Below are 12,549 nucleotides of genomic sequence, written 5' to 3'. Positions count from 1 at the left end.
ACAGCAAACATATGAATGTAATGAGGTTATAATTAGCTTTTATAGGGTCCTGTCTTTCAGCCTTTCCTTCTGAATTGCCTGGTAGACACTAGTGCATAAAGGCTACAAGATCAAGCTGGAAACACAATTTAAGGCTTTGTGCCAAGAAAAGATTTGCTTGGAGTTCTCACCTCTGGAGTCTCTTATGCTTCTGTGCCCTGGTGCATTTGATTGAACCACTGCATGAATCACAGAAGAGGAGCAATGAAAAGTTAAGGGGAAGGGAGAGGGGATTGATTCATAACTTTAAAAAGAGAGCCAAATTTGAGCTACTATGCTTTGTATTGCCTTCAGGCTCCAAAGACCCCATGCTATTAGGCATTATATGTAAATACAGGAAGAGCCTATCCCGAAGGACTTAACAATCTAAATAGACAAGACAAAGGGTGGGAAGGGAAACAGGTATGGAGTGGAAAAGTAAAATGCCCGAAGTTACTCACCAGGGTCAGTGGCAGAGCCAGGAATAACATGCAGATCTCCTGCCTCCCAGTCCCTTAAATATCATACTATGCTGCCTCTCAGTACCTTTTAACTTGCAGGTCCAATTGGCAACCTGAGATCTTTCTCTACCTGTGTGGGGTTGGGTATAAAACACCTGTGACTGGCCCGCTTGGGCTCACAAGGCTTGGCTTCTGGGCTGTAAAATTACAGTGTATCTATCCGGGCCTGGGCTGCTGTCCTTCCCAGTATCTTTGCTATTTAGCGCTCTGTTTGGAGATGTTCTTGCTCCAGTCTCTGCTGCTTCATCACACTTCACCTCCTTTCTAAAAAAAAATAAAATAGTTTTGTATTCTCATCTCCTCAAATTATACAACTTCCTCCAGAAAATTTCAGCCTGTGCTCACAGTTGGGCTGTGAATTACACTGCAGTCTTCATTCAAAAGAAAGATGAATGATTCCTGTGTTATCTGCAGTACAGAAACCAAGATTAATGTGGAAGCGCTGATGATTCTACTAACTAGTCTTTAAAAAGCACACCATATACAATATTATTTATATAAACACACTAAAACATGGGGTCTGCAACCTGCAGCTCTTAAGGACTTCTTTGTGGCTCCTAATGATATTGCAAAGTTAAAAAACAAAAACAAAAAAAAGCCTAATTATTTTAAATAAACGGTCAATGTCTAAAAGCCAAACAATGAACAACTCCATATCTAAATAACAAACAATACGTGATCTTGAAATGTTGGATAACTCCACCCTCTAATATGTGCAGTATCTGTGTTTTGATCATGTTGCTAATAACGTCTTGATTCTGAAAAAGAAAAGGAAGCTTGTGGCATTCCTGTTGTGAAGGGTAACACACATTTTAAGAAAGAAAACTGATATTAAACGTGAAGTGAGATTGGCATAAGTGGGTTTGTGAGTGAAAGTCAGGAAGACAGTGGTACGAGCACACTCATGTAAAGCGTAAGGAAACGGTGTGTAAAAAGTTTGACTGTCCTCCAGTAAACATGTATTGCGTTACAAATCAAGGTATCATATCTGTGTTTTATTTTCAGGAGGAGCATGAAAAGAAAAGCAGTGTTCACATGTCCCTTCAACAGTGACTGCAGAATCACCAAAGATAATCGACGACACTGCCAAGCTTGCCGGCTGAAGCGTTGTGTGGACATAGGCATGATGAAAGAATGTGAGTATACAGTACAAGTGTCCAGTGATTCTCTGCTTTGTGTGTTTTGTTTTTCCGTTGTTTAAACCTGGGGAGTTGAGGCACTTGACTAAGTCAGATGACCAACTGTCATTTTATTGGGTCACTTTGAAAATTCTAGCTCAAAATGTTTGACCTAAATCTTTAGAAGTGACTAGCGATTCTCTAGATGCTTTTGTTTCTTTGCTCAGGGGTCATCTCTAAAAGGGGCTTCTTTTGAGAGAGGTGCTGAGCCCCTGTAGGAAGAGCAGCGTCTCTGGGCCACCTAAATAGCATAGATGACCTGTAGTAGGTTGCCTGATTGGCTGGCTGGAAAAGTCAGTAGGCAAGCAGCTGTTCAAGAGCTGCTCAAAGCATTTGTTCATGGCTGTGATAGTGCCTGTGCCTGCTTGTTGCTACCCTTGCTCCTATGTTGTTCCCAACCTTCCCCACTTCAGGTAGCTCAATCCTGACCCTTAGCTCCACTTCCTGGCTTCTGACCCTGGCCTCTGACTCCTGTTCTGACTCTTGACTCTGATTTCTAACCACCAACTTCTGCTCCACCCACTGGAAATAAACATTCACTTCCTGTTCTCTGTCGGTTCCTGCCCCCTGAAAATCAGGCCTCTTTAGGATATATCTTCCATTAAGTACCCAAAAATGGAGGTGCCTAGAATAACTAGACACTGCCATGGAACAGACAAATAAGTCAGATCTGTAGTAGTGTATAGATCACTTTATGCATCACTTGCCCATCCTAAATTTTAATTAGGGTTGTAGCTACACTGCAGGAATTTATGGTTAAGAAGATCCACAGTCGTGAGTTGAGTTTTTAGTATTCACAATGATTTAAAGAAGAATTTTTGCAGTAGACTAAATTTGAGACGAAATACACTGCTCCCAAATAGAATCAAACTAGGGAACTGTATACCTTGTATGGATGGATACCCTTAATGCAGACACACAGCACTAAATCAACTTACCCCAGTAATCAGTTGCATCATTGAAATATGATGGGTACAGTTTCCTAATCCAGACAAGTTTTGTGTGTTTCACATTCATCTAACTTCTGTAGATACTTGCTTTCTAAATGAGCTTTCAGCTTCCCAACCAAGCATCTCTCTTGCCCGGCCTTTCTTTGAAACCTTGTATTTTCTCCAGACAGCAGGAACAGGTGGACTGCTTTATTTAAAAATTGAATTCCATAGAAATTAGACATGATAAAAACCCATTTAGGTCATCTAGTTAATCTTACTTCTGCCTAGCCATGTTAAAACAGAGTTTGTCATTGTCTCATTTAGAAGTAGCTGCTCTTAGTTTTGTTTACAAAGCAGTTTGCTCACCTTTTAACGGCATGGAAATGAAGCCGTCTTTTAAACCTATTTCTTTCTAGAGAGCATTGTGATATGAGACGTATGTCTACCCACTAGAGATTGTGATCTGTTCATGACTGTACTGCCTGATGTTTCCTGAATTGAAAAGGTGGACCAACATTTTCCTCATGTATCTCAGGATTTCACAGGACTTGTTTTGATTATAACAGGATGTCATCAATACGTATGGTTCCTGCGGAGGGAGCTGTTTAATGATTAATTATTTTAGTTTCCATATTGTGATTTGTAAAGGTGGAAATGGCTCTGTGCCATTCGAGAAGTTCTTTGAGCTGAATGGCAGTGTTGTCCATTGTTGATCTACTGTCTTGCAAGACAGTATCCATCACACTTGTCTCTTTTGAGGTATCCTCCTTAGTAGGTTTCAAGAAAGGTAGTAACAGCCTCCAGATTGTGGACACTCCTTTCTTTGGTGGCATATTATCAAATCAAACAGTAGAAATATTTGTGCTGTACTTCTGTTTAGAAATTTTCCATGTAACTTTGGCTTCATATATCTAACTGTTGGGTTTTTTGCTGTGGAACTTCCTTGTGTTTTTCCTTAATGGTATTTCTTGTTGGTATTAATTTCAGCAGAGTTCTCTTTTGTGACCTTGAGTCTCCTGGTAGCACTGAACAGTGCTTAGAGGAGAGGCCTGGGCAATAACTCAGGAGAGTATAGTTCAACTGAGTTCAAGCAAATGAATGTTATCAAAATAGTTATTTTTTCTGAGTTTGCCCATTTCATGGTAGACAAGTAACTCTTAATACATGTCCTATGAGTTTGTTCGTACATGTTCTTTTCACTTCCCTCCAGATTCAAGTCAAACCAAAATAATCCGCCTTCATTGGATCAGAAACCTGCAGGAGCTTTGAGGTTCTGATTACAGCTTCTTGCAGAGTCTGGGTGTTATGGTGTATAGGATGAACCTGTGCAAGTAGCCAAAAGACCCTGCGCTGCCTCGTACCTTGTATTTTACATGCACAAATGAGTGTGAAGTATTATTCTATCAAAATATTAGTGTATTGCATCCAGTTTGCACAGGAATAAATGATGCATGCTATGATGCAAGCAGGGGAGAATCAGACTTGGCTTCTCCCCCATGGTTTTCTGAAGTAGGGTGAGTCTCATTGAGGGTTGGTGGCCGTCCTTAGTTACTCCCTCTTCTCATCTGCAGAGGAGATTCCCCTCTCGTATGGGGAAGCGGAACAGACACTATGGAAGCAACACTTGTTTCTTGTCCCATTTCAGCTGGAATGTGGGTCAGCTCCACTTGGGAAAGAGGAGGGGTGTCTCCTCTGTGGTTTTGTTCAGAGAGAGTTCTTGTTCTCTTCCAGCCAGCCTCACCCTTACGGTGCAAGAGAATGACTGACTGTCTTTTTAGGAAAACCAGTGGCACAGGCTCAGAAGACCTTGTGCCACCTGATGATTGATGGATTTAAAAGTCTGCAACTAGTTTTGAAAATTTCAGTAACACTTCTCTTTCCTGTAAACTTTCTGTATTTGAGAGAGAAAAAACAGCTTCATTATGTAAGTGGGTGCAGCTAAGGAACGTCACTTATCGCCCTTTAACAAAAACCAGAATTTACTGGAATGCTCCAGAAGATACTTGTACCTTCAGCACATGTGGAAAAATCTACATGTTTCTAACAAATAGACAGATTCCAGTAAAACTAGTTAGTAGGTGAGGTCCCGTGGAAAGAGGAAAAAGGGCCTGGTTAACCCTGGGTAACCACTGACACTGCAGATTTTTTGTTTGTTTGTTTTGTAGCCAGTTTACAATTTACTTGCATTCAAGAACAGGTTATATCTTCACCTGTAAAGTTCTTACTCTAAATCAAGTCCCACCGACACAGTCTCTTGCTAGAGCATGGTAGGCCAACTGGAGGGGCGTAGGTTAAGGCTCATGTGCATGTTAACAGAGTTAATAGACTGCTCTCAGTCTTCTGTTAATGGTTTATTTTGGATTCTGTGTAAGCACTTTGGGGGTCCACTGGGTAATGTAAGATACCACACAGAATTTGGTATAGCAGACTGTTTAAATATGCTTTTGTTCCCTGGCTGTTTAGAGAGCAGCACAAACAGGCAGTCCTGTAGTACCTTAAAGACAAACCAATCTATTACATAATGAGCTTTCGTCAGTAAGATCCACTTGTCAACAGCATCTAGACAATTCTGAAAATGTTTCTTGGAATTAGAGGTTTTTTCGGTCTATTCCAGAAGTAGTTATTGGGGGGGGGCGGGAATTTCACAGGCCTCCTTCCATGGCAGGAGATCGTTCTCTGAGAACAAAGTTTGTTTTTCAACTGACATTATCTTGTAACCATTATACAAATGGCCTTTGAGAGAGAGCAAATGTTGTGCTTATTAGAAAGGAAAAATGTTTTGAAATATGTGAATCTAAAAAGCCAACTGGATGCAAATGAATGACTGTTTACTGGAGTCCATCGCGGGGTTGGCATAAGCAGGTGCAACTCCACTGAAATCAAGGGGATTATATCCACTTGCACTAGTTCATGAATACTGCAGGAAAATTTAGTAGCAGCAAAATGGAAGTCTGTTTTTCTGCCTCAGCAAAGGTGCATAGCATTTACCTTTATAAATGAAGATTTATTGAAATCCATATTTTATTAAAAATCTAACTCAGAGTAACTAAAAACGGACCTTCTGAACGTTTCACTGCTCGTTAAATGAATGGGACTCCAAACAAAGCATACTTCAATTATTATTAGGTTGAATCAGGTTTAAAACTCCTAGAAGGAGTGATCTTTCAACAGATACCTCCTCTTTCTGAGACATCCCTATTGCTGTTTATGCAAGAGGCAACAGAGTGAAACTGGTCTGATTTTAGTCCAGTAGTGCAGATACATGATCTCAGGCAGTGGTTTCCAACCTGGGGTCTGAGCGTATTGCGCCAAAAAAAAAAAAGCAGCCATGTGAAAGCCCTGACTTGGATAAGAAGTGTTTGATGACTTTTGAGGGCTGTAGAGGGAGAAGCTGGCTAGCAGGGCAGTCTAGGAGAGATGTGGTGTCAAGTGGGGAAGATGGCTTGCTCAGGGAGCTGAGAGGAAGGAGAAGGGATAGTGATTAGATTAGAGAGAGAGCTGGAGTTAAAGAGAGGCATCTCAGGGTACATCTGCACTGCCCATGTTACAGTGCAGCCATGGCAATGCTACGACATGGGCAGTGTAGTCAGTGCTAGGGAAGAGTTCTCTCATGATTTAAAACAAAACTTGCCCTGAATGGGGGTGGAACAGCTTTATCGCTGGGAGTCACGCTGACTATATTGGAGCTTTTCAGCTTTTGTCTCACGGGACATTTTTTTTTTTTTTTTTTACACCCCTAAATGACTAAAACTTTAGTGCCGAAAATGGCAGTGCAGACACGGTCTGAAAGCACACGAGGAATGTGCTGAGATGACAATGAGTGGGAGTTGAGAGACAAGGTTTCAGTGACAGGTCGAGGGGCAAGGAGTAGACATGACTTTCCTTTAAGTATACGTGGCAGTAGGCTTGTCTTCACTACCCTCTGGAGCCAAGGGCAGCAATTGCTCCACTGGCTGTCGATTTCTCACATCTAGTATAAACTCGATAAATCAACTTCTGAGCATTCTTCTGGTACTCCACCAAAATGAGAAGAGTGGCTCGAGTCAACAGGAGAGCATCAGCTGTCAACTTACTGCAATGAAAATACTGTGGTAACCTAAGTATGTCTACTTCAGCTATGTTATGTTGAAGTTGTGTAACTTAGGTCAATTGCCCATGGCAGTATAGACAAGACTTATGTCTCTGAGCATTGTGGGCAAGCTGACCTGACAGCTGGCGTCGTCATGGCTCCGTCAACAAGAGACTCCTCTGTAAATCTAACTCGTGACAACTGAAGGAGGTAGAATACTTACCAGTGGAAAAACTCCTTTTTGTTGTAGGAAGTGTCTGTGCTATAGTGGCATAGCTGTGGCATTCTACTGACACACAGGCATAGACTGTAGTTGTGGTTGCTCAGTGTTGGAGATGGTGAGTGAGCAGAGATGCTTAGACTGGAAAGAAAGGGGCATGGAGTGGTTTAGTGTATTTTCTCCCCAGTTTCAGGCAATGCTAAGAAACAGGAAATAAAACTTATGCAAATCATAGACTCATCAGGCTGGAAGGGACCTCAGGAGGTCATCTAGTCCAGCCCTCTGCTTCAAGCAGGATCAACCCCAACTAAGTCATCCCAGCCAGGACCTTGTCAAGCTGGGACTTAAAAACCTCCTAGGGATGGAGAATCCACCACCTCTCTAGGCAATGCATTCCAGTGCTTCACCACCCTCCTGGTGAAATAGTTTTTCCTAATATCCAACCTGCTCCTCTTCTTCTGTAACTTCAGACCATTGCTCATTGTTCTACCATCTGTCACCACTGAGAACAGTTTCTCTCCATCCTCTTTAGAGCCCCTTTTAGGAAGTTGAAGGTTGCTATTAAAGCAACCCTCAGTCTTCCGTAAACTAAATAAGCCCAAGTCCCTCAGCCTCTCCTCATAGGTCGTATGCTCCAGCCCCTTAATCATTTTTGTTGCCCTCTGCTGAACCTGCTCTAGCACATCCACATCCTTTTTAAACCAGGGGGCCAAAAACTGGACACAGTATTCCAGATGTGGCCTCACCAGTACTGAATAGGAGAGAGCAACCACTTCTCTAGATCTGCTCACGATACTGCTCCTAATGCACCCTAATAAGCCATTAGCCTTCTTGGCTACAAGGGCACACTGTGTACTCAGATTCAGCCTTTTATCCACCAACACTGCTAGATCCCTTTCCGCTGTACTGCTGTTTAGCCAGTCAGTCCCCAGCTTATACAATGCTTAGGATTCTTCCGTCCCAAGTGCAGGACTCTACACCTCTCCTTGTTGAACCGCATTAGAGTTCTTTGGCCCAATCCTCCAATTTATTTGAGTCACCCTGGATCCTATCTCTACCCTCCAATGTATCTGCCTCTCCCCCAGATTAGTGTTGTTTGCAAACATGCGGAGGATGAAATCCAGTCCCTCATCCAGGTCATTAATAAAGATGTTGAACAGCACTGGACCCACAACCGAGCCTTGGGGCACGCTGCTTGGGGACTTTTTGAGGTCCCTCCCAGCCCAATATTTCTATGCAGATGCTTTTTACAGATATAGCTGACTTTTTTTTTTTTTTTTTCCCCCTCCCTCTGTGGGTGGAAGGCATCTTTATACCAGTAGAACTGCAGCCACGAAAGGGGAGTTTCATTGATTAAACTGTACTGGTATAATTAAAGCAGTGCATCTTTTGTGGTAGACAAGTCTAAAAACCAATGTGAACACATAGATGCACTGATTTAAATTGCTTTTATTAAGAACATCCAGGTGGGTGTTCACACTCATTTAAATAAATTGATTTTTAAAACACACCCAACTAAACTGGTGTAGTCGCCAAAGTCCAGGGCACCATGTAAACAAGTGGTGTTTTATTTATTTGTGGACCCTAAAAAAATCAAATGGAGGAGAGGAACCCTTTGGAATCTTAGATATATTCTGTGCACCTCTGGGGTCCCTGGTCCACAGGTTGAAAGCACTGACATAGCCCAAGCCTGCTTTCCTGGACTACCTGACTTCTCACGGTAGGGTGTCAGCCTGAGAAGGAAGGGAGGCTGCAGGAAGGGGCTGGGATAAGGGATCTGTGAAGGACGGAGGATGCAGGAGCAGACTGAGGGTAGGCAATCAGGATGGGAAGGTGCAGGAGTGGGATGGGATCTTGGGGGGGGAAAAAAAAGCATGTGTGAAATGGGTGGTGGGGGCAGTTACCTGGTGTGGCTCCGCACTCCACAGAGCTGCCATTGACCATAATTCTGGCCAGTGGGAGCAGCAGGGGAAAAGCCTCCAACCCAGTATTTCCCTGCACTGCCATTCCCCCAGCTGGAGCCAGAGGGGGAAATGGCAGTGTGCAGGAGCCCCCTTCTCCTCCCCACGCCAGGCAGAGCCCAAGGTCCCACTCCAGTCCTGTCTTAAATGTATCTGGCTGGCAAAGCTCAGGGTTGCCCCTTGCAGTGGAAAGCCCGTACTTGTGCTTCATCTGCAAGGGAGTCATGGGGCTGGATCACCAGTGTGGGCTTCCTGTTGCATTGTGGGGGACCCGAGGCCTGAGCCTCATGGGCTAGATCCAGGCAAGCTGCAGTGGTGGATCTAACCTGCAGTCCATAGGTTCTCCACCTGTAGTGTACAGTGTCTAGCACAATGGGACCTCAGCCCTGCTGGGGTGGGAGCTTTAGGCTGCATGGAATACGAATAAACGTTGAAAAGCTGCTCCAGTGAATTGGCAAACTCAAAGAGCTTTAAAAAAAATTGTCTGCATCTCACCCAAGGCCTGTGTGTTTAAATTGGTATTTAATTGAAAGCGTTTCCAGGTAGTTCACTCCACACGCTTTTTTTAAAGTATATATAATGGACACTGATACCATTGACCCATTTTTCCACTGGCACAACTGTGCGTGATAAGAGAGCTCAACACCTCCTAAGTGAATGTGAGTAAACATGTTGAGGAATTCTACTTCAAGATGTGTTACTGTGATGAGCAGTCATGCTTGCAATTTCCCACAGCTATTCTTCACTTGCTCATAAAATATCTGACTCAAACCAGCCAGAGCAGCCCTGACAGTTCCAGTTTGCAACTCTTGACAATTTCGAGCGTGCTCTGGGTACTCCACTCTGTTTTGCCACTGACTGTAACAGGCAGCAGCAAACACTTTTAACAAAACTGCCCTCCACTTGTGCCCATATATACCAGATGTGTAAGGGCTGATGTTCCATTTGAACCTCTGAAAGTCATTTGTGGTCTAACAGGCAATGCACTTGAGTAGGACTCAGAAGACCTGGGTTCTGTTACCAGTACTGCAACTAAACCTGTGACCCATGGGCGAATCATGTCCCCCCTCTCTGCCTCTGTTTTGCCCCTTACCCTTTTTCTGTTTCGCCTAATTTAAAGTGTGAACTGTTGGGTCAGAGACTTTCTTACTGATTATGTGGGGGTGCAGGAAAGTCTATAGTTGTTGTTCCACCTCTGCCTGAAAGATGCAGCATAATCTAGCAGCAAAGGAGTTAAATAACAGCAAGACACAGACAGCAAGACTCTTCAGAGTTCCTGTTTTTTGTTTTTTAATTTGTCATCACCCAAGGACGACTTCTGAACTTAATCTATTGGGAAATGACAAGAGTCTTGGTTAAAGTTGTTATTAATTCAGTGCCTTTGATCACACTATGGTTAGTCCTGATTTCTGCTTGGGTACAACCTATATCTTTATTAGCTTAGACTGTAGGTTAACTATTGATCTCTTGACAATATGTGGATGAACCGTTCTGCAGTCTGTGAGCCGAAAGTCATTGGCTCTTCACTCTAGTCTGGGCTAGACAGTGTTGTTGTAGCCATATTGGTCTCAGGATACTAGAGACGCAAGGTGGGTGTGGGGATATCTTTTATTGGGTCAACTTGTGTTGGCAAAAGAGACAAATTTCTGTGCCACTCAAAATTCTACATCAGGTCTGGGAAAGGTCCTTAGAATGTTACAGCTATATACAAGAGCCACAGATAATTTGGCATAAATAGTCAGCATATATATTGTGTATTTAGCTGTGACGCTGGAGTACCATGTGCACAAAGTCCACTGACCACAATTTGGCATGCTTGCAGAAGCTGCTTACCTTGCTTTTGGTGAGTCAGGATTTACACTCTCAACTATAGCACTACTGATACTTGTCTGGAAATTCATTGGGGAGTGGGGTTTGGAAAAGAGGGGTGCTTTCAGAGGTGAATTGCAGAAATAGGTAAGCATCTGGAGGAGGGTGGGAGGTTAAGAGTGGAGGTGCAGGGCAGACAGTGGGAAGAGAAGCAGCAAGGCAGAGATGGGGATGGTATTTACCAGGACAGTAGTACAAAGGTGACTGAGCACACCAGGAAGAAGGTAAATAGGGAGCAAGAATGTGAAAGGAGAGGAGGAAGGCAGTCATAAGCGGGAAAATGTAGGTGGGATTGGGAGCCTATTTGGAAGTAACTGCGGTATTTCCTGGGTCAGTTGGGGAAGATGGGTGGAGAGAAGTAGTTTTAATAGCATGCAAACCTGGAATTCACCCCACAGAATTCACTAGTACCCAGCTAATACCAATCTTCTGATGCAAGAGCAGCTGCAGCCAGAAGATGGCATGTTGGAACAATAGGGTTTGTTCTCTTACAAACCAAACAACTTGTCTTCCCCTTGCACTAAAGTGTTAGAAATCATGGCATGTTCTTCTGTTCTTTGCTGTGATTTTAATTTAATACAGAGGTCAAAAAAGCCCTCTTGAGTTTCATTCCTAATATTCCGTGTTCCTAAAAGCTATAAATTGGACGTGGCATTTCCAGCATCCCTTGTTTCTCTGAATAATATGTATGGGAATTGCATTTAAACACAGAAAAAGGTCAGGAAACAAAATCTGGAATGTGGTAGACAGTTTATCTTGTGAGCAAAGAATAATATGATTGTGCAAGGACTGGCCTTTGGGCTGGGAACTGACGTTAAAAAAATCTGGCAAAGAGGACTGTGAGTAATTTTAAAAAGAAATAAAGGATCTTTGCCATCCAAGTAAAATGCTGCTTCGCAGCAATAGATGGATCCAGTCTTGTTAGACAAGCTTCCTAGGTCCCTGTCTCGGGGACCTCTCTGCATCACAGGTCATACAGCACCATTGGCTCTTATTATCTCTCTCTTTTGGACATGCAAAGATACCCAGGAAAAACAGTGGGAATTGGGTGCTTAATTCCCATTTGTTTCTAGAAATTCCTCTCCTTTAATGCAGTGCTTAGCATCACTCTGATCAGCTGTGTCTGAAAGGAATTGTATTTATTCTTAACATGAACATTCACCATTCGCACAGAAAACTGCAGCTGCCTTTGCCTCTTTGTGCTCTTATGCCACTCATGGTGCTGGCGGGTCGGATCCGATTTAAGCGCACCAGGTCTGCTACAGCTCCCTTTTTAATCTGTCTCCTCTGCGGGGGGAGGGGAAGGAGGGGAGGTATTTTTACCCTGGGATGATATTCACTATCCCGGGGTAAAGCAAATTAAAAACATTCAGTATCCTTTGGTGAAATCTTGGTGGAGACAGTCTTGTGGCCTTACTATAAGGTCAGCTGTGGGAAGAGGGTTAAGTGTTGACCTCACATAGCTATAAAGGTAAATAAAAATGATAGGTGCCTTGTCTTCACTAAGATTTTTCCAGCAGGGTGGCTATTGCACGTTTGCTGTCTTACAGTAGTAAGTGTTTCTTTGTCAGCAACAACAAAGCCAAGTAGTGTTGTCACCTCCAAGGACTTAATCAGAAGTTTTGGAAGCTCTGAATTTTTAACTCTTTAAAGCCTTAGCTCCTGGAGTCAGGTGACTATGTAAGAATCTGTGTTCGCTTTCCTTTTGAAAGTAGGATTCTAGAACTCACAGTTGCAGAGAAGCAAGGACACCTGAACCCCCAAAGATTCCTAATCAGAAA

The 12,549-nt window shown here is 43.2% G+C and overlaps 1 protein-coding gene across 10 annotated transcripts in view; it reads left to right on the top strand.

Annotated features, from left to right (window-relative positions):
* Positions 1-12,549, top strand: part of VDR (vitamin D receptor) — a 106,168-nt gene that overhangs the window by 67,916 nt on the left and 25,703 nt on the right. For all 10 annotated transcript variants that reach the window (XM_074980123.1, XM_074980118.1, XM_074980126.1 and 7 more), the window contains one exon: positions 1,545-1,675. In XM_074980123.1, coding sequence (XP_074836224.1) covers positions 1,545-1,675 — 131 coding nt within the window. The remainder of the gene's footprint in view (positions 1-1,544; positions 1,676-12,549) is intronic.

Source organism: Carettochelys insculpta, chromosome 29, assembly GCF_033958435.1.
Source record: "Carettochelys insculpta isolate YL-2023 chromosome 29, ASM3395843v1, whole genome shotgun sequence".
NCBI lineage: Eukaryota > Metazoa > Chordata > Testudines > Carettochelyidae > Carettochelys > Carettochelys insculpta.
Note: the sequence above shows the minus strand (reverse complement) of the source record. Positions and strands in the feature narration are given on the sequence as shown.